Genomic DNA, 21299 nt, shown 5'->3' with positions numbered 1-21299 from the left:
GGGTGATTTCAATTACCCACACTGGGTAAATTCACAGTCAAGTAATGACAGAAAGGTCAGATTTCTAGATATGCTGAATGACTGTGCCCTAGAACAGCTAGTCTTGGAACCAACCAGAGAGAAGGTGACCTTGGACTTAATTCTGAGTGGCACCCAGGACCTGGTGCATGATGTCAGTGTCATCGACCCTTTAGGGAACAGTGACCATAGTCCGATCAAATTCAAAATACATGTGGGTAGAGAATCACCAAGGAAGTCTAACACAGACATTTTGAATTTCAGAAGAGGAAACTTCTCCAAAATGAGGAGTATGGTGAAAAGAAAGCTGAAAGGGAAAATCAGGAGAGTCACATCACTCTAGAATGCATGGAGTTTACTCAAAACCACAATACTAGAAGCCCAGTTAGATTGTATACCCAAAAGGAGGAAAGGTACCACTAAGTCCAGGAGGACGCCAGCATGGCTAACAGGTACCGTCAAGGACGCCATAAAGGGGAAGAGGACTTCCTTCAGAAATTGGAAGGCCTGTCCAAATAAAAAGAACAGAAAAAAACACAAACATGGCAAAATAAATGCAAGGTGACAAAGGGAGGCAAAAAGAGAGTTTGAGGAACATTTGGCTAAGAGTATCAAGGGGAATAACAAAAACTCTTTAAATACATCAGATGCAGGAAACCTGCCAGGAAGGTGGTTGTACCATTAGATAATGAGGGAGTGAAAGGGATTATTAAGGAGGATATGGAGGTTGCAGAGAAGCTGAATGAGTTCTTTGCATCCATCTTCACGGCAGAGGATACCGAGCATATACCTGTTCCTGAACCAGGCTTTTCGGGGATGGAGGCTAAAGAACTGAGTCAGAAGTAACAAGAGATGATATTTCTAAACTGTCTGGAAAAACTGAAAAATCACCAGGGCCAGATGGCATCCATCCAAGAGTCCTCAAAGAATTCAAATGTGCAATTGCTGGTCTCACTGCTAAAATATATAACTTATCCCTGAAATCAGGCTCTGTACCGGAGAACTGGAAAGTAAGAAAGGCATCACCAATTTTCAAAAAGGGATCCAGGGGCGATCTGGGAAATTACAGGACGATTAGCTTAAAGTCCGTTCCAGGCAAACTGATGGAACGCATCCTCAAAGATAAAATTGTAAAGCACATAGAACAGGCCCTGCTGGGAGAGAACCAGCATGGCTTCCGCAAAGGTAAATCTTGCCTCACCAACCTTTTGGAGTTTTTTGAGAGTGTCAACAGGTGTGTGGATCAAGATGACCCAGCTGACATAGTATACCTGGACTTCCAAAAAGCTTTTGACAAAGTTCCTTACCAAAGACTCCTGAGGAAACTCAGCAGTCATGGGATAAGGGGACAAGTACACGTGCGGATTGCTAACTGGTTGAACGTCAGGAAACAGAGGGTAGGTATAAATGGAGAGTTTTCACAATGGAGTGAAGTAAGAAGTGGGGTCCCCCAGGGACCTGTACTGGGACCGGTGCTTTTTAATTTATTCATAAATGATCTACAATTAGGAGTAAGCAGCAAGGTGGCCAAACTTGCAGATGATACCAAACTCTTCCGGGTAATGTAATCCAAAACTTATTCTGAGGAGCTCCAAAAGGATCTCTCCAAACTGGGTGAGTGGGCGACAAAGTGGCAAATGCGGTTCAGTGTTGGCAAGTGTAAGGTGAGGAACATTGGGACGAAAATCCTCAACTTCAAGTATACGCTGATGGGAGCTGAGTTGTCGGTGACTGACCAAGAGAGGAATCTTGGGGTTGTGGTGGACAGTGTCGACTCAATGTGTGGCAGCTGTGGAAAAGGCCAATTCCATGCTAGGGATCATTAGGAAGGGGATTGGAAATAAAATGGCTAATATTATAATGCCCTTATACAAAACTATGGTGCAACCACACTTGGAGTACTGCATAAAATTCTGGTCACTACATCTAAAGAAGGACATTGTAGAACTGGAAAAGGTGCAGAAGAGGGCAGCCAAGATGATCAGGGGCCTAGAGCACCTTTCTTATGAGTCAAGGCTACAATACCTGGGGCGATTTAATTTAGAAAAAAGGCGACTGTGGGGAGACATGATAGAGGTCTATAAAATCACGCATGGTGTGGAGAAAGTGGATAGAGAGAAATTCTTCTCCCTCTCACATAATACTAGAACCAGGGGCCATCCCATGAAATTGATTGCCAGGAAATCTAGGACCAACAAACTGAAGTACTTTTTCACACAACACATAATCAACTTGTAGAATTCTCTGCCACAAAATGTGGTGACAGCCCACAACCTGGATGGCTTTAAGAGGGGTTTGGATAACTTCATGGAGGAGAGGTCTATCATCGGCTACTAGTTAGAGGGCTACAGGCCACTTCCAGCCTCAAAGGCAGGATGCCTCTGAGTACCAGTTGCAGGGGACTTACAGCAGGAGAGAAGGCATGCCCTCAACTCCTGCCTGTGGCTTCCAGCGACATCTGGTGGGCCACTGTATGAAACAGGATGCTGGACTAGATGGGCCTTGGGCCTGATCCAGTGGGGCTATACTTATGTTCTTATGTTTGTATAGGGATGTATTCTATAAGGTTGGTAACCTGAATTCTCTATTATTTTGTTGCTTATGATTAGATCTTGGCTTTGAGAAGGTCTTATATCAGGAGGAATATATGGATGTTGCTATGAAAGATTTTGCCGTGAATTTTGAATTTTTTAAACTTTTCCATCATTGCATCTGTTTCTTCACTAAAGAGCCCTTTCCCATCAAAGGGCAGGCCTTCTATTTTCTCTTTCATATCTGCCTATTGGGAAGCAGAACAGAGCCAGGCATGTCTTCTCAAAGATATGGCTGTGATCATTGATCTGGACTCCATCTCTGCCAAATGTTTGACCAAGCTCAATTGTTGGCGTTTAAGAGCAGTGGATTTTGACATTCTTTATCTGAAGTGTATCTTAAAATACTCTGGGGACAATACATCCATATCCTGCTGCAATTATTCACATAAGGAATGATTATATTTAGCCATACAGTTGAAATAATTTGCAATTTTTACAGCTAGGCATGCATTTGAATAAAGCTTTCTGCCCCTTCGGTCCGCAGGTGTAGTGTGGTGTTTACCTGATTTCGTATTTGTGGCACAATCAGTTACCAAATTTAGAACAGGATGTTTTAGCAGGTAAGTATCCTCAACTCTTGTATCCAGTTCAGGACCTCTAATCTTTTTGATGTAGGCTTAGAGGTATTTATCACTTCCCATGCAGATTGTGCTGCTCAGGAAATAACTGGCAGGATAGGAAGTGCTAAAGGTAGCACTGATAGAGACTTTGCCATGAAATTGTATACTAGATCATCAATAGCAGCTAGCTAAGTCTTAAGATCCAGTCCTAATGCTTCAGCCATATCCTTGACTTATAGGTGATAGGCTTTTATCTCCTCTGTTCGAGAGATATGATTTGCAGGAAGAACATCTGGAGAAGGATCTTTTATGTTATCAGTACTTTCATCATCCGATTCAAAGTCAGAAGAGCCATGGTGTTCATCTGAGGATGACCAGGTTGGCAAGTGAGTCACTGGAATCTGCATCGCAGTGGAAACTTCAGCAGTATCTTTTGTTGTCACTGCTCTAGTTGGAGTAATGATGGATAGGCTTATAGGCTTAAAGGCACTGTAGACTTAGGCTGGATTGGCTGTAATGGTGGTGTGATCTGTGCTGACATAGCCCTGGTTGAAGTTGCAATTTTAATTTGAGTGATAAAAGCATCACCTCCTGCTAGAGTCTTGACTGGTATGCACGTGTTAAAGCTGAAGTTAAAGCATAGGGCGACTGGGCTTTTGAAGGTCTCACTTGCTGTGAAGTTTATAGTCATGATAATCATAAGGCAATCCAGGAGAAGACTGCCCTAAACCTGTAGTAGAGACCCATGATGTGGGTGCTTGTGCACAATGTGAAAACCCACAAGAATGCCAAGTTGAACTGGTAGCTAAGTGTGAAGCTGTCAAAGCATAACAAACTGGAGGGCGAGAATGTGTTTGAGAGACTGATAATTTAAGCCCCTGGGTAAGCTGATGGAATGATTTGGATGTCTGGGTCCTCAGCTGGTACTTCTGCACTCCATGGTAGGAACCCCTTGAATGTTATTGTGGACAGAGGACTATTATTAGAGTCTAAAATGGAGAAGAGTGTCTGAGCCGTTATAGGGTATAACCCAGCTTCGATACCTTCAAAGTTGTCATTCTCAGCATCGAAGGTGGCGAAAGGATCTCAGTACTGAGGTCTTACCTGCTTTGATGTCAAGAATGCTTGAGTATTCAATGTCGAAGGGGTCGGCAATTGTATTGGCATAGGTGCTGGAGAGATCAAAGATTGAAATAGAGAGAGTAAAGGTGTCAGTCTCGACACCAAAGGTTGATGCTGAGTAACATGTCGAAAGGCGAGGTGTTGAGGTTGTCAATGCCAATGGCTTCGGTGTTGAGCATGTGGATGTCGACTGATCATCCAATGCAGGAGGAATATTCAATGTCGAGGACTTTTCAGGCCGAGTACTAGGTAGTGTAGCCTGCAGCCCCATGGCAAGAAGGTTTTGTCTTCTTCCCAATCCAGATTTTTATCTCTCTTTGGTGCCAGAGAACTCCCCATCAAAGAATGCTGTTTCTCTTTCACCTCCTTGTGTAGGGAAAAAGAGCCTCCCAGTAGTTTTGGGGACTTAAAAGTCTGAGGATCAGTGGATGCCAAGGGTTTAGACTGCTCATGCTGTGCAGCCCTCAGCATCAATACCGACTTCAATGTTGAGGGAGTATGTTATCCCAGAGGACTCAGAACGTCATCATATAAAACGGTGCATAACCTGAGGGCATGATTTCTCCTTGTCTGGTTCAGAGAAAAACATATCTTACAAGTTGCAGTGTTGTGTCACTCTCCCAAACTAATTAAGCAGGAGCCATGGTGGTCTTGGGATGGCAACTTTGCTCCACACTCAGAGCACTGCTTGAAAGATTACTTTCCCTCTTTTAAAGCCACGTCCATTGAGAGTAGTCAATTAAAAGTCCGAGTCTGAAACCGAAAACCTGACCATTTAAAGAGTGATCTGTTAAGATTCCAAGTCAATACCATAAAATCTATCTAATAAAAGTTGGGGGGGGGAGTGTTTTTTCTTAAGAACTCCAGAAGAAAGCAATTTTGATAGCAGAGCAACAGCCTACAAGGTCTAAACGTGACGGCAGTCGCAGGGGCGTAACTACCATTAGGCAAGGGGAGGCAGTCGTCTTGGGGCCCCACTGCCTCGAGGGGCCCCCAGAGGCACATCACATGACTCCCCACCCGCCCATGTTGCACCCCCTATGAATTATGTTGAGTCTCTTGGAGATCGGCAGGAGCAGAGAGTAAAAAAACTAGATTCAATGTGAACTAGATATTCACCGTATTCACAATGGGGATGTGAGTGTGAGTGCACTATATACTGTGAAGTGTGTTTGTGTGTGTATATCAGCAAGGGGCCCATTTTAAAATCTTGTCTCTGGGCCCCCTCCAACCTTGCTATGCCCCTGGAACCGAGGAAGATAGTGTCCTGCTTGCCTTAAATAATGGCCACACCAATAGTGTGGGGCAGAGCATGGGCACCACGAGGAGTTATAGCATTCGGCTGCAAGGTTCCTGCACAGCACAGAACCTATTTCTTATGGCTGGCAACAGATCACAATCCAGACTGACTTCCTTTGCTTGATTCTTGTGTTAATGAGTTTTCAGCAGTTGCTGCTATAAAGAGCAAATACCTATTGAAAGTAACTTGGAATCAAATTTGATCAGGAGTCTCAGACATAAAGCCCAGGTTTGAGAAAATAAGTAGGAACAAGCAAGCTCACCCTCCTCATTGAAAAGATAAATGTGTTTATCTCTACCTAATTAAATTGAGTACTGACATTCTGACAAAGTCTGAGTATTCCAAACATCAATTAAGCACTAGCCCCCATGCTGGTCCGCCATTCTTCCAAAGTGCAGGAATTCATCCACTTTTGTACAAAAGCACAGCTACTTTTTGTGCACTCCATAAGTGCTCTGCTAGACTGGAAACACATCACCCTCAGTTACATGTTTCTGATCTTCACTTCATTAGCCAGTAGTTTTAATCATGGTGGGGAGGAGTCATGTAGTTTTATATACAGGTGGACATCACTATATGCAGTACTGTTATTTGTGGTTCCATGTATCTGCAAGTGTCTGACACCGGACCTCATTATCCATGGATACAAATTGGTTGAAATCCACATATCCGTGGTTCCTAGATGGCCGGAAATGACCTCAGAGGCCACTTTGAGCTGCCATTTTTAAAAAGAGCGATTTTGTGGCTCATTTGTTTATAAAGCATTTTCCCATGATTTTTCACTGGAAAAAATGGAATTTGGGATGAGGGGGCATTCCTGGACAGCTGGACACCATGGAGCATGGTAGGGCACTTCATTTGCCTTTCCCCCACCTTTTACATTTTCTTCCTTTTTGCCAGTCTCCAGGAACCTAACCCGCCCCCTCATCCCATTGATCTAAATGCCCCGTTATCTGTGGTTCCTACGTGAAAAGGAACCCCTGCAGATAATGGGGTTCACCAGTATTATTTTAGGGGTCAAAGGTTTGAGAACCCCTGTATTAAGTCGGTAGTCACTGCAGAGTCAGCTCTCTCTGTGGTAGCCTCTAAACTGGAATCAATTACTTTCTGAAGTTCACCAAATTCATCTTGGCCCTTTTAACTGGGTACTGAATACTTTATTTTTAACACAGGTTTTTTAAAATGCTATTGGCTGACATGATGAGTAAAATTACTCAACATAGTTGCACTGAAATGAAAAGAACAAGCTGGGGACTACTTTGAATAGTTTTCTTCATACTGTCAAATCTTTATTTTAAAATTGAAATAGCATATCAAAAGTATGTATCAATTTAAAAATTGTTATCCAGCTATATTAAATTATACCACATAAGAGAAAAGATTGAATACTATCTTATATTTTATTATTCTAAAATTGATTTTTAAATAACTCCAATTAAATATAAAATGATCCCCCAACTGTCTACTTTCCTGGATTTGATTAGAATTTGTCAATTTAGCCATCACTAATAGCCACCTTGAGGTTTTCTTAATGAAAGGCAGGGTATAAATTTAAAAATAAATAAATAAATAAACAAATAAATAAAATTCCATATTTTGATTAAACCAGTCATTCCAAGATAGGGAACACTTCCACTTTCTTATAATAACCAAACTGTCAGAGGTTAATAAGTATGTAATCAGTTGTCAATCATCAGAGAGCATTGTTAAAGGAAAATTACAGAACAGCCCAGTCAATGGATTTAACAGTAACTGGTATCCAGTTATTGCTTTAATATTATGAACTAAAATCCAATAATCTTAGATCAGTTCCAGAACATATAAGAAATATCTTCCCTCTTGCCACATTTCCAACAAATATCTAGACACATGTCCAGATACTGTCCTAATTTTGCACACAATTGCTTCTTGTACCCATGTGCTAATACATTTTTACACAGGCTTTCTATGACAAAGACTTTCTTTGGCACTTCCACTTAATTTTATTAATGCTGTACAATTTATTCATTCATGCTGCTCAATTAGTTGTAATGGTACTGTATTTTGTTTTAATTATACTTTGGCTTTGTAATGCACTTCACATGATCACTTCAATATAGAACAGATGGAGTATTGATAAATAAAGTACAATTGCTCTGCCAGAACTGGCACTAGAATCAGCCAGCCGTGATATACTCCAAAAATGATATCTCTATGCTGAAGATGGAAGCAGAGAAAGATCTTCTATTTCCACAACATTTGCAGGATCATCTTCATTTCTGAAAATTGTTCAGCATGCAAGAGAACTCATGAGTATCTTACAAAAGTCTTACTGACCTGAGTACCCCAAGCCACCACTGTAACGTCACTTCCGTTCTGCAGCACTTCTGCTTGAGAAAGTGGAATGTAGTATGGCTCCACAGGGACTTGCTCCACTAAACAAATACAAAGCAAAGAAGCTCAGATTCTCAGATATAAATTGTACAACATTTAATCAATGAATACATGAACAAAAACAGACTACCAAACTCATAGAGCAAAAGGTATACTACAGTTATACCTAAGTTTCATCAGATTCCTGAGGTCTAACAGAAACAGTTTCAGTATGATCATCAGGCTGTACTACAAGTGGTCAACAGTAAAGCTGATACTGTAACATGTAATCAAGAAATACGAATCATGATAACCTTGCACGCCAATACATTCTCAGCTCCAATGTCCTAAGGGACAACACTGGCAAAGCTGATTTTTTAAACTGATTTTAGAAAGAGTGATTCTCACTGGTGTTTGGAAGCAAACCAGCCTAGATCACGTACTGGAAAATGCTAGGCAACTTGTAGATCAAAGCAGAAAGTATTATAGATCATGTGACTAGAAGAATTAAGTATCATTGCCAATAAGAACCTAGAACAGTCTTCAAAATAAGGTTGGTGATGGGGGGAGGATAATTTGACCTCTCTTCTAGAATAATACTAGTACTAAAAGTATAAGCTCAATGTTCCTGTTCACATGTTTGAAATGCATGCACCACTGGGTATAGAAAAAAGAATAAATGACATGGAGAATACCAACGAGTCAGAATTTGCTTTGCATACATCATTCTTTTATACAAATGGGAAATGACCCAAAGAGCAGAAGGAAGCCTCCCCACCACCCCAAGTCAAGATCTGAACATTAGAGCTACTCGAGAAGTGCATTTAATGAATCACCAAAGCTCCCAATAAAACTTACAAAGCACAAATGATGGTAAATTGAACAGATGAAGCAAATGCTGCAATTATATCTAGGAGATAAGGGCTGCATGATAACCCACTTATTATACACAAGCTGCTACTTCCTTTGCTCTCTGTTCAAAGTTACTGTATTAAAGATTTGCGAAGCAAGATGAGAGTATAAATTTTAAAAATCCATCAGCAAACTATAAATTGCTCCAAGGTTTGTTTGTTTGTTTTTAAAAAAAATCCAATACACATGTCTACATAATTTCCATATGATTCAAGTTCATCTTGATGGCTTGAGTGTCGCTGGCGGAAAACTCAGAATGAATGTGACTGAACACAGGCTAGAGCCCATATTAGGGCCTACTCTATGGTGGTGAAGAAATCCTACTTTTCCACCACCATCACGTCTGTTCAATGTTGTCCAACAGAACTTTTGAGTGGTTCAGGACCATTCTCTTGTATCCGTTCTGACTTGGATGCTAAGATTTTTACGGCACCAGAACTGGATGATACCAAATGTACCATCTGGTCTTGTTATTTGGATCGTGTTCAGACTGCGTTGCCTGAGGAGGTGGACAGGCTGTTTGGAAGGCTGAGGCCAACTACGTGCGTCCTCGACCCTTGCCCTTCATGGTTGGTGAAGACTTCTTGGGAGGAACTGGGTCTATGGGTGGTGAATGCCTCTCTAGAGCAGAGGGTGGTGCCCCCTCACCTGAAGGAGGCAGTCATTAGACCACTCCTTAAAAAGCCCTCATTGGACCTAGATGACTTAAATAACTTTCAACCAGTTTCAAACCTCTTCTTGGGCAAGGTGTTGGACAGTGTTGTGGCATCTCAGCTCTAGGCAGTCCTGGATGAATCTGATTAGTTAGAATCCTTTTCAGTCTGGCTTATAACCAGGATATGGGAAGGAAACTGCCTTGGTCACCCTGGTGGATGATATACACCAGGAAATAGACAGAGAGAGGGTGACTCTGTTGATCCTCCTGGACCTCTCAGTGGCTTTTGATACCATTGACCATAGTATCCTTCTAGGATGTCTTTCCAGGTTGGGACTTGGGGGCACGGTTATACAGTGGCTCCGCTCCTGTATAACCATGTACTCACGGTTGTACTCAGAAGGTGGTGCTGGGGGATGCCTGCTCCACTACTTAGCCTTTGGGGTGCCACAGGAATCTATTCTGTCCCCCATGCTGTTTAACATCTACATGAAGCCTCTGGGAGAGGTCATCCATGGGTGTGGGCTGCGGTGCCATCAATACGCGGATGACACCCAGCTCAACTTATCTTTTAAGTCAGCAGACACCAGGGAGGCAGTGGATGCTTTGAACTGGAGGCTGTTCTGGACTGGATGGGGGCAAACAAGCTGAAGCTTAATCCAGATAAGAGTGAAGTGCTCTGGGTTGGTAGAACTGATCACTGAGTAATGAGGTAAATCTTGTCTTGAACAGGGTCATGCTCCCTCTGAAGGACAAAGTCCACAGCTTGGTGGTGCTTCTGGACCAGACGCTGTCCTGAGAAGCAGGTGGCGGTGGTGTGCAGAAGTGCCTTTTACCAGCTCCAGCTAGTATGTCAGCTGTGGCCCTACTTGGAGAAGTTGGACCTGACCTCAGTCACTCATGCTTTGGTAACATCCAGATTGGACTACTACTGCAATTAGCTCTACGTGGGGCTGCCCTCTTGAAGATGGTTCAGAAGCTTCAGCTGGTCCAGAATGCTGCTGCAAGAATACTTGTGGGTGCAAGTCGCTTCATGAGTGTCACACACACCCTGCAGCAGCTTCATTGCTTACCGGTCCGCTTCGGGGCTAGATTCAAGGTGCTGATCTTGACCTTTAAAGCTCTATACAGCTTGGGGCTGGGGTACCTGTTGGACCGCATTCACCCATATGAACCTGCCAGGGCCCTCCGTCCATCTCAGGCTCTGATCATGACCCCGCCACTAACAGTTAGCGGGGACTAGAGACAAGGCCTTTTTGGTTGTGGCCCCTCAGTTTTGGAACGCCCTCTCTGAAGTTTAATCATGCTCACTCCCTCAGTGTTTGGTTTTTTTTTTTAATTTCAAAAACAACAACTAAAAACAACTTTTAAAAGAGGCTTTTAAATGCTCCATCTTTGGTTATATCTGGTAGGTTCCTTAGTTTGTATAATTATAAATTTTAAGCTTCTAAAATAACTTTTAAATTTGAAACTTAATTCTGATTGTGGTTTATGAAAATTAGGTCACTAATTCTCACTCATCCCTTCCTTCCCAGAACCAAACTACAGACCATTCTGGAGACTCCTCCAACCCTCAAGAGCAGTGACTTTCACATTTTCTTTTAATGATCTTGCACCATTCAAGATTTCCTATTATTGGCCATTCTGGTAAATCCTAAAATAAAATAGTCCTTTAGAGTAACACCCGAGTAGTAACATCTGAATGTCAGCCAATGTCTTAAAAAACCAAAACTACTTTCTTCAGCTTTTAATAACTCCCATTTAACTCATTATCTTAAATCAAGGCTTTGAAGGAGCAGAGAAATGTCTAAATAAGCCATTGTCTCTGTGTTAAAGCAGGTACATACTCTCCTCACCATTAACAACATCTGCACATAGTTACATAAAACTGGAGAAGTAATTACTCCAGACAGAGAATTTTCAATTACTGTTTAAAGATGCAATTTTAGTCACTCCAGCAACCCACAAAATAACACAGCACTATATAGTAAATGATTCTGAAAATAGTTGTCAGCCTCTCCTGGTATACATGTATTAAAGCTGCGGGAGGCAGCTATAATGCCAGTGTTGTGCCCACCGGAACTGGGCCTTGTTTACACACTGCTTCTTCAAGAACCCATATTTGGCAACAGCTCTGAAAGCCTAGTCATGAAATTACAAGCTATCGTCTCCTCTATTATTGCTTCATTGCTCTGAAGTAGCTATACTAGCATCTTTTTCTTGAAGAAATAAAGAAGTCAAATAGAAAGTGCTGTTGCCATAGAATAGTTTACTTTCGGTAGTTAAAAGACAGTGCATAACAAAGGACTGAGAACAATACAAGGCTATCTCCAAATACTTTCCCACTTATACTAAAGCTACATATAGTAAATATATGCAAGATGAAAAGAATTGTGCAAATATGTTCAACTAGCTGACACACACTGAGCATTTGTGTGCTCTTTGAGGCCAGCTGTTCCCCCCTCCTTCCTGCCCCAATCTCCTTCCCCCTCCCTCGCGCCTGCCCCTCCTGCCCTCCCTCCCTCCCCCCGCCCCCTTCTCTCTTGCCCTCCCTCTCCCCTGGCCACACTGAGCATTTTACAGAGGCAGGCAGTGGGCGGTCATTTTCGGCCAGACCTCACCGCAGCCACAGACCCTCTTTACCGGGCAGCGGGCAGCCAAAAAGGGCCCCGCCTCCGTTCCTCCTCCTGGGTGGCAAACAGGGAAGTCCTGCCACCCGTTTCCGTCCCACCCCGGCTTCCGCCTGGCCCGCCGGCAACCAATCCTCCTGGGTGCGTCTCAGCCAATCAGCTGGGTGCCAAAATGCACATTCCAAGGCACACCCAGGAGAATTATATATATTTCTCATTTCTACAGACTGCAGAAAGAGGATTGCTTCAGCACAGAACTTTATATTTTTAGTGTAGATCACACAAAAGCCCTGACTACTAGGTAAATTCTACATTATTGTTTCTAAAAGCAGAATCTTACTAACACTGTTGGCAATTTTATTTATATTATACAGGTGGATCTCCTTCTCTGCCGTTTCATGTATCCAGGGTCGGGCAAACAATACCTGATCACAGCATACGTGGAGGGAGGGATATCAATCTTGCTTTATGGGTCAGGAATGGCTGAAAATGACTGCAGAGGTCATTTCTGGTGGCCATTTTAGGAATCAGAGCCACAAAATGGCACCCATCAAAACTAAAAAGGGGGGGTTGGCTGTTTTGGGGCACAGCATGACTCGGGAGCAGCTGAGCAAGGTAAGAAGCTCTCCCCATGAAAATTGGGGAATTTTTGGCTGTTTTCTGGATATTTGGGGGGCACAGTAGAACTTGGGAGGAGTGGCAGAGACTGCTAAGAACCCACTCCCCACACACATACATACAAAAACTGGGTGGTTTTCAGCCAAAAATGGCAGTCCAGGAACCTAACACCCCTGATCCCATAGGGATCAATGCTTCTATATATATCAAGGTCCACTTGTATAACATATTTTCTGAGCTCACTTCGGCAGCACATATACTAAAATTGGAACTATTATATTTTCATGTATAAGTTGCTGATTAACTTTATCATTCTCAGAGCATCATGAAACCACACTAAAAAAATGCATTCATTTTTTTAAAGGATTTACACCCTGACTACCAAAACTTACTCAGTGAGAGCCCATGTGCTACACTGTGGCATTCTGAATTATGAGCACAATTGCACAAGAGCGCTAATGTTTTAAAGCACTCTACTGTGCTCCAGAAGGACGCTGTAGAACCAGAAACACATCCCTTGAGACACATTTCCACTTCCAGAGAGTGCTTCCAGAACACAGGAAAGCTTTGCTCTTGCACAACTGCCTCATAATTCAGAACGCAATGGAGCAGCACATGAGCTCTCACTGGGTCCCTGCAGTAGCTTGAAGAGTGGGCACTTTGGTAGTCAGGATGTCTGTCAATGACAATAACAAAAACAACATCCAATGAGCACTCTGAGGTAGCAGGGAATTATATAAGTATTTCACTTCACCTTTTTAAAAAAATTAATGCCTCAAGATACAATAGCATTTCTCTAAAATGTATTCTTTCCTAAACACCTAAAAAACAAGGTGCTGTGTAAAGAAAGAGCCACACTGTGAGGAAGGATCAGTGGAATGGTGATGGTATTGAAGAATTATTGTGGGCAATTTATATAAGGCCAGGACAAGCTCTGACATCTTTTGACCATCACTGATCAACTGCAAAAATCTGCAAAATGAGGTCATGTTACCTAAGGAGCTAAAAGAATAACATTTTTTAAAAATGTAATTCTCAAAAGAATATAGCTACCTTTAATAATAATTTTAAAAGTTGCCAGATGGATTCTTGATAATATCCAGAGTCACTTCAAGTAAGATCAAAAGACATAAGTAAAACAATTTGTTACTTCTACCTTTTTGGTGCATGAGCATAATAGTGGTGCACAATAGTGATGCATGAGCAGAATGTATAACGCATGTTCAGTGAAAACAGATCCCATTGTGTTCAAGGTGGTGGTCTCAACCTGTATATCAGGTTAAGCTGCTATATGCTTAACCTGCATTTCAAGAACTGCTTGCTCCCAGACAAACCTGCCTGTGCTTAAAGAGCATTCAGTGGGCACTTCTCTGGATTCACACACCTGCTGATATCATGCAGATAATAACTAAAGAATGAGATGTTTCAGTTGTCACTCACACGTGTACACTACACATGCATGTATTTATGCTCTAGGACTGACTTTGGAGAATTTAGCTACAACCTGAATTGGCAAGTGTTCATACATACAATAAATAAAATAAAATAAAATGATGATGATGATACAACAACAAATATTCTATGGATCTTACTGTTGCCTTGTAAATTGCCTTGGAATAAATTTATGAAAGGCAATATAGAAATCCAACTATAAAGAAATGCATAAATAAATTAATGGACCACAGTCTGGACACAGGCCCACAGAAACTTTAGGGTACCCCGAGGAGCAACATAAGATACAAGGTTTTTAAAACAATGAAATAAACTTTGTTGATAAAACAGAAGCACAATGCAAACAGAGATATTTGACTTCTCTTGATACTGTTGCAGTAGCACAGGGAGTAAAGGCAGCTACTAGGGACTAGATGAGGAAGGAGAGGGAGTAAAGACCCTAATGGCCTAGAAGCTGACAGGCATTGGCGTATGGGCAGAGAGACAGATAAGAACAAAGGTGGAAGAGCAACCTATTATCTATCTGTATTTGCCATTTCATATATGATTCCAGAAGAGGACTTCCCACCAGGAGAAGATTTACACACACACACACACACACACACACCCCAAAAAAGTGCTGCCAAAGCAAGGGCAAGAAGAGACAGGAATGTTGGCATGGCACCAAGATCTGTGGCACTACACATGCTTACAGCTAGCAAAGGGGAGCACTGGGGTTTCCAGGCAGTTAACTCAGGGTTATCAGCCAGCATGTAGGGAATTACCAAGCCTAGGGGCTCTCAGGTAGTCAGGGATAGGGATGGTCCCATGGCAAAACCCACAACAACAAATATTTATATGCCGCGTTTCAACAACGTTTCCAAAGCGGTTTACAAAGAGAAAGAATAAATTAAAAAAAGATGGCTCCCTGTACCCAAAGGGCTCAGAATCTAAAAACAAACAAACATAGATAGACACCAGCAACAGTCACTGGAGGGATACTGTGCTAGGGGAGGATAGGGCCAGTAACTCTCCTTCTGCTAAATAAAGAGAATCACCATGTTAAAAAGGTGCCTCTTTGACCTGTTAGTAGGGGCAAACACAGAGAATGACACAAAGTCTCTGGTTTCCAAGAGTGTCCAGGGAAGTCCAGTGCAAATCTTCCCATAGGAATCCTATGCAAGGAACACTCAAGACTCGTGATTTCAGCTCATTGGGATTCTGGACCCTGCAATCCAGTATTCCAGCTTGGAGCTCAGCAGCCCAATGATTCGATTTAGAGCAGAAAGTGTACATGGCAAGTACTCAGATAGGCAGGCTTCTGCAACAGAAGGGGACAGCTTGGGCCACCTAATGACAGCAGCAAAAATACTTCCAGGAGACTTTTACATGTGGGCGAAAGAACCTTTTATAACTTCCCGTCACCTGCAGCATCTGAAAGCCAGGGAAATTCTAAATCCAAAGGTAATCCAAGAGATCTGACTTGAGAAGGGTGTGGGTGTGGCAGTGGTTATTCAGAAGAAGTGCAGAACAAAAGAGCTCTATTATGCCAAACGTGAGAAACTGACTCAGGATCCAGTTTTGATTACATGTGTTTGAACAAAGGCTCTCCAGCCTCACATGCTTGTATGTTTTTTTAAAATATTTTTATATATATATATATATATATATATATATATATATATATATATATATATACATACACACACACACACACACACACACACACACACACACACACTTTTATATATTTATATTTATTTATTTCAGGGTTGATTTCATTTAAATCAAATTGATTTAAATTCACAGTATCAATCATGATTTAAACTGCTTCACAGAAAGACTAAGTTTTAATTACCAGTCAGGAAAATAATCATTTTCTAGTAAAAGTGCATTCTTCTTGTCTCAAGTTTCCTAAGGATGGCATGAATGTGTTTTGTTCACTTTCTATCTCCTCCTCCTCCACCCCACCCCTCCCTTGCATTTATAATTTATACTAACTCCTTGCTCAGGACTGTTCCATCCCCCCAAATCCTCTATTCACTTAATGACCACCTTTGTCATTGCACTTTTAGAGAGAGAGGAGGGCAAAAGCTTGACTGTGTGCTTGTATGTGTGCTGCTGCATTTTATTTATTTATTTATTTACATTTATATCCCACTCTTCCTCCAAGGAGCCCAGAGCGGTGTACTACATACTTGAGTTTCTCCTCACAAGCCTGTGAAGTAGGTTAGGATGAGAGAGAAGTGACTGGCCCAGAGTCATCCCAGCAAGTCTCATGGCTGAATGGGGATCTGGACTTGGGTCTCCCCGGTCCTAGTCCAGCACTCTAACCACTACACCACGCTTGCTCTCATGTACGCTGCATTTACACTGCCTGCAGAATAGGACTGATCAGGTCTGTCATCTCTCATCCCCATATACTGCTCTTAACATGTTCATAGAATATAATGAGAAGTTATGATTAATATTCATGATGATATCTTTGACCCAAGTTTTTTTAATGAATTGTTTTACACCCAATTAAAATCCAACTTAAATTTTAAAAATTAGAATGTTTTAATTCTTTTTTTTTAATCTATTTTTATCGACCCTTATTTATTTCATTTATATACTGCCCATCCACAAATAGCTCATGGTGGTACACAGTCAGAAATAAAAGCATTTCAAACATTTAAAACCATTAAAGCCACTTAAAGCCAGGCTAAAGAGGTGGGTTTTTATGGCTCTTTTGAAAGCCTCCAGAGATGATAGCCTTAAACCCAGAGGGAGTGCATTCCACAACCTAGGGGCAGCTATTGAGAAAACCCAATCCCAAATTGCCACCAGATGAACCGGTAACACCAGAAGTCAGACTTCTCCTGATAATTTTAATGAGTGGAGGGGATCTTGCAGAGACAGGCACTCTCTCAGATAACCCAGGCCTAAGTCATTCAAGGATTTAAAGGTAATAAGCAGTACTTTATATTTTGCCTGGAAACATACTGGCGGCCAATGCAACTCCGTAAGAACAGGCATGATATAGGCTACACTGGAAACTAATTTGGTTGCCTTTTTCTGGATTAACTGAAATTTTGGTAATACGAACAAAGGCAGCCGTATGTATAATGCATCACAGTAGTCCAAACTAGAGGTTACCAGCTGATACACCACTGTTTTGAGGTCATTCTCTTCAAGGAACAGGTGGAGCTTTTAATATTTCTTGTGTGTCAGAAACAATAAAATAGTCAAGAATGCACAATATCCAGCATGCTAGGATGTTATCACCTTTTGTAAGGTAGCTTTTTTACTAGTTCAGCCTTTGCATGACACTACTGCTTGATTTAGACAAAGGCCAATTTCCTCTACGGAATCAAGTGTCTGTCAATGATCTGGTTCCACTACAGAAAGCCAGAGTTTCCCAAAGCAGGGGGCGCTTGTCCGCTAGCACAGTAGTGGCAACCACCAGTGGAATGTCCTTCCTAATCCTGATGCAGTAAAAATGTTTTCAATCATCCTGCATTTTAATTCAGAATACAGGTGGCCCTCGTTATCCACAGTCCTGGCAGACACAGTTTTGTGTATCCAGGCAGGTCATAGAGACCCAGTTTCTTTATCCATGGTACATTAATAGGCTAAAATCTGCCTATTTGTGGTTTGCTGAGTGGCCGGAAATGACTTCCGGTGTCACTTCCAACTACCATTTTACAAGGAGCCATTTTGAGGCTCGGTTAAATTTTTTTTTTGGTGAATATTCACCAAAACTTCAGCCTGGGATAAGGTTCCTTTATTTGTGGTTTCTGTACTCAAGGTTGAAAGTAGAACCCCCACAAACAACAAGGGCCACCTGTATGTTTCTTGCTGCTGTGTTAACATTTCATTTCAGTTTTAAGTTCTTTAACTATACTAGATCATTTCACCAGTGCTGTTTTAGCTTTGTATGGTTTTAATATTTGGTTTTTCTATTTATTGTTAGCAGTTGTACTATCTTTATAATACAACTCAAGCACCTCAATATATATAAACAAGCAATGGAGCCTGACAAAGCAGGCTCCAATACACTGTTTATTGACTATCCTGAACCAACCTGTGATCATTTCTATGTTTTAGTTTTTCCACCAGACTCCCATTTTGAAGTACTGTGGGAAGCTATGCTCTGTAGTTGCGAATGCAGAAAGCAGTTATCACGATTACCTCCACAGAAGTGTCTGATGCGAGTTATTTGAACCAAGAAATAAACATTAGGCAAAAGGGAGCATTTAAATATGATTTGCCAAAGGCCACCTACTGAATTTCATGAGGGCACAGGGATTTGGGCAAAGATTTCTCACAACAAAAGCCACTACTGGCATAAAGAACCATAGTTGGTATTTAAATATACATTGAACACTCACAAGTCCAATTCAAGCATTTTGCTAATTTTAATTGTATTTTCCATGAACTGCCATTGGAAAACATGTGTATATCTGCGCAAGAGGACATTTTCAATGCTGATTAAAAACAACTAGTTTTTCCATCTTACCTGCCATGTCACTATAACAACCACTGATGCAAGTCAGTTATTTCTACACCACTCATGTCATATATCATAGAATTAAATGAAACTGAAAAGGTCATAAGACATAAGAATAGACTCTCCACAAGATACTTAAACCTGATAATGTCAAGGTGACTCATTTTTCCTTTGATTTACCATTATGTGCCCTTGACACATCATACAACCACCTTTTCTAAATGAAATCAGACACTTCTGGTTTAATCTGGATGTTTTATTAAAAACAATATTATTTGTTGAACAAAGCCACAGAAGAAGCATTTTAAACCTGTATTATTAAAATTAACCCGGTCCTACAATAATCTCATGGCTATTTTCCTATCAGCTGCACCTATTCTATTACAGGTCCATCCACACTGCAAGTCTCACAAATCAACAAAAAACCATTTGCTATTCAATAACATTCAAGAGACCAAAAGTTTTTGCACCTCAAAATTCAAGACAAAAGAGCTTTTCTTCTCTCCCCTATTTTTGACACAAATATTTTCAGCATTAGAATATAAGATTCAGATTATGAATCTGTGTAATATTAAATAGTCATATTATCCCAACACAAATGCTTCATAAAAACAAAACCATCTGATGCTACAAATTTCAATATCTGAAAGTCCACAGAACCATAGAATTTTAGCGCTGGAAGGAACCCTGGATGTTTTCTAGTCCAACCCTCCTATTCAGAGCACTTCTCCACAGACAGACTTAACTGTAACCACCATAGGGTGAATCTCCAGCTGACCAGCAGGCCAATCAAGTACAGAAGCCCGATACATAAGTGCATATATCACCTCCACCCATACTCTTCAAAATCAGGAGTGTCAGCAACACTGTGTAACTTTCAAACTAGCTTAATGCCTGTTGGTCTGAGAGAAATATTTATCGTTGGATGGGAAAAGCAAATAAGCAAAATTACTTGCATTGTCATCAGCCATCCAGAAAAATAATCTTTTACTGCTTCCTTTTTCAGGAAGTAAGAACTCTACTTCAATAAAAAGTGCCTTAGGAATTGTATTTGCATCCTTCTGTCTGCCTTGTGGTTTTGTCAACTTGTTGCATAATTCATTTCTACAATGGCAGTACATAGAACTGAGAATCCAAATTTTCACTCCTGAATTGTGCAAATGGGAAGATAATCCCGCATTTCACAGCCACACAAGCTCCCCAGACCTTACATCCTTCCTCTCCTGCATGCACTGTTCTGTGCACAGGAGTCTCCTCCTACACATATGTACATATCTGCAGTCTTTCTGCATGTGGAGTGCTGCCCTAGCAGGATAATTGTCTGTGATCAAAAGTGTATGTAGGGGAAAGGGCTAGAATGGGTTTCGAGATTTTGGCTCAGAAACAGTAAAATTCCAAGTGTTGCTTAAAATTGACTGTCACCATCACAACTGAAGAAATATCCACCAATAACACCAGTATTTATCACATACAGAAAAACAGTAATGTTGTGGTAAGTATCCATTTGTTTAAAAAAGATACAGTGCATACACAGTATGAGCTGAATATGGGGGGTGGGGGGTTGTTTTGTTTTTTTTAACTGTTCACAGAAACTGGTTCAACTTGCAAAAATTGAATTTCTAACATTTAGAAATTTCCAAAATGTGTATTCCACATTTGCTTGCAAAGTAGCTAACACCACAATCTAGCACTCCAGCAATACAATTAATATTAAAATTTTACAAAGAAGCCTCTTTCCAGCAACATCGCCACTGCTACCACACAGGCCCTGTTAAACAAGACTGTTTATATATTAGTCTAAAAGTCAATAATAAGCTGGCCAGGCAGGCAGTGCCACTTTTTCTGCTGCCTCCAATTTTATGGTTTTGCTATCATGTTATTGTCAGATGTTGCAACATACTTTTTTAGCTATTTCACTTTACCACTGTAGACCTTATTTATTCATTTTTCTTTGATTAAAATAAGCCAATTACAATTTGCAGCCACCTGGTGGGCACTTTTGTTTTTTAAGTTTCAACCTAAGGTTCCACCGTCAGCAACCTATGCATTCCCTTTCTTAAAATATTTTCAAGTTTCCAGTGTCTATGACTGCATTTTTGCTCTCTCTCAGGGAGAGAAAAATTATGGTCTTGAATGCATTTACTTTTAAATATACCTGTATACTTCTTCCAGCTGTTCAAAGCAGTTTACATCACATTCATTTGAAGTTAAAATTAACATACACTCTAATACATAAGAAAATATTTGAAGGAAAATTAATAGTCCTAGCCTAGCACTTTGTGAAGAGAAGCTACTTCCGTTCATGGGAGGAAGGTTTTGCTCACAGAAAGACCTCTTCCATGAATTGCAGAAGATCCTGTTCACAGAATGCTAAGCTGGGCACCAGTTCATTGGTTTCTTTCTTGTACAGGAACAAGCTTCATTTAGTGAAGATTTACTGAAGATTACTTTTTAATCTTGTGTCACTTTCATAACAAACTAGCATAGGATAGCATACCAAAATTCTAAGTTGCACAAATGAAAGTTTTCTTTATTTGTGTTCTAGCAAACCACCCAAAATGAAACACATAGCAAAACAGTCCCTAATCTGAAGTTATCAACTTCTGGCTAGCACA

The 21299-nt window shown here is 41.0% G+C and overlaps 1 protein-coding gene across 8 annotated transcripts in view; it reads right to left on the bottom strand.

Annotated features, from left to right (window-relative positions):
- The window catches only part of BCKDHB (branched chain keto acid dehydrogenase E1 subunit beta), a 147683-nt gene that overhangs the window by 104201 nt on the left and 22183 nt on the right, over positions 1–21299 (bottom strand). For all 8 annotated transcript variants that reach the window (XM_053287042.1, XM_053287043.1, XM_053287045.1 and 5 more), the window contains one exon: positions 7911–8008. In XM_053287042.1, the coding sequence (XP_053143017.1) occupies positions 7911–8008 (98 nt within the window). The remainder of the gene's footprint in view (positions 1–7910; positions 8009–21299) is intronic.

This window comes from Hemicordylus capensis, chromosome 1 (assembly GCF_027244095.1).
Source record: "Hemicordylus capensis ecotype Gifberg chromosome 1, rHemCap1.1.pri, whole genome shotgun sequence".
NCBI lineage: Eukaryota > Metazoa > Chordata > Lepidosauria > Squamata > Cordylidae > Hemicordylus > Hemicordylus capensis.
This window is presented reverse-complemented; position numbering and strand designations above follow the sequence as displayed.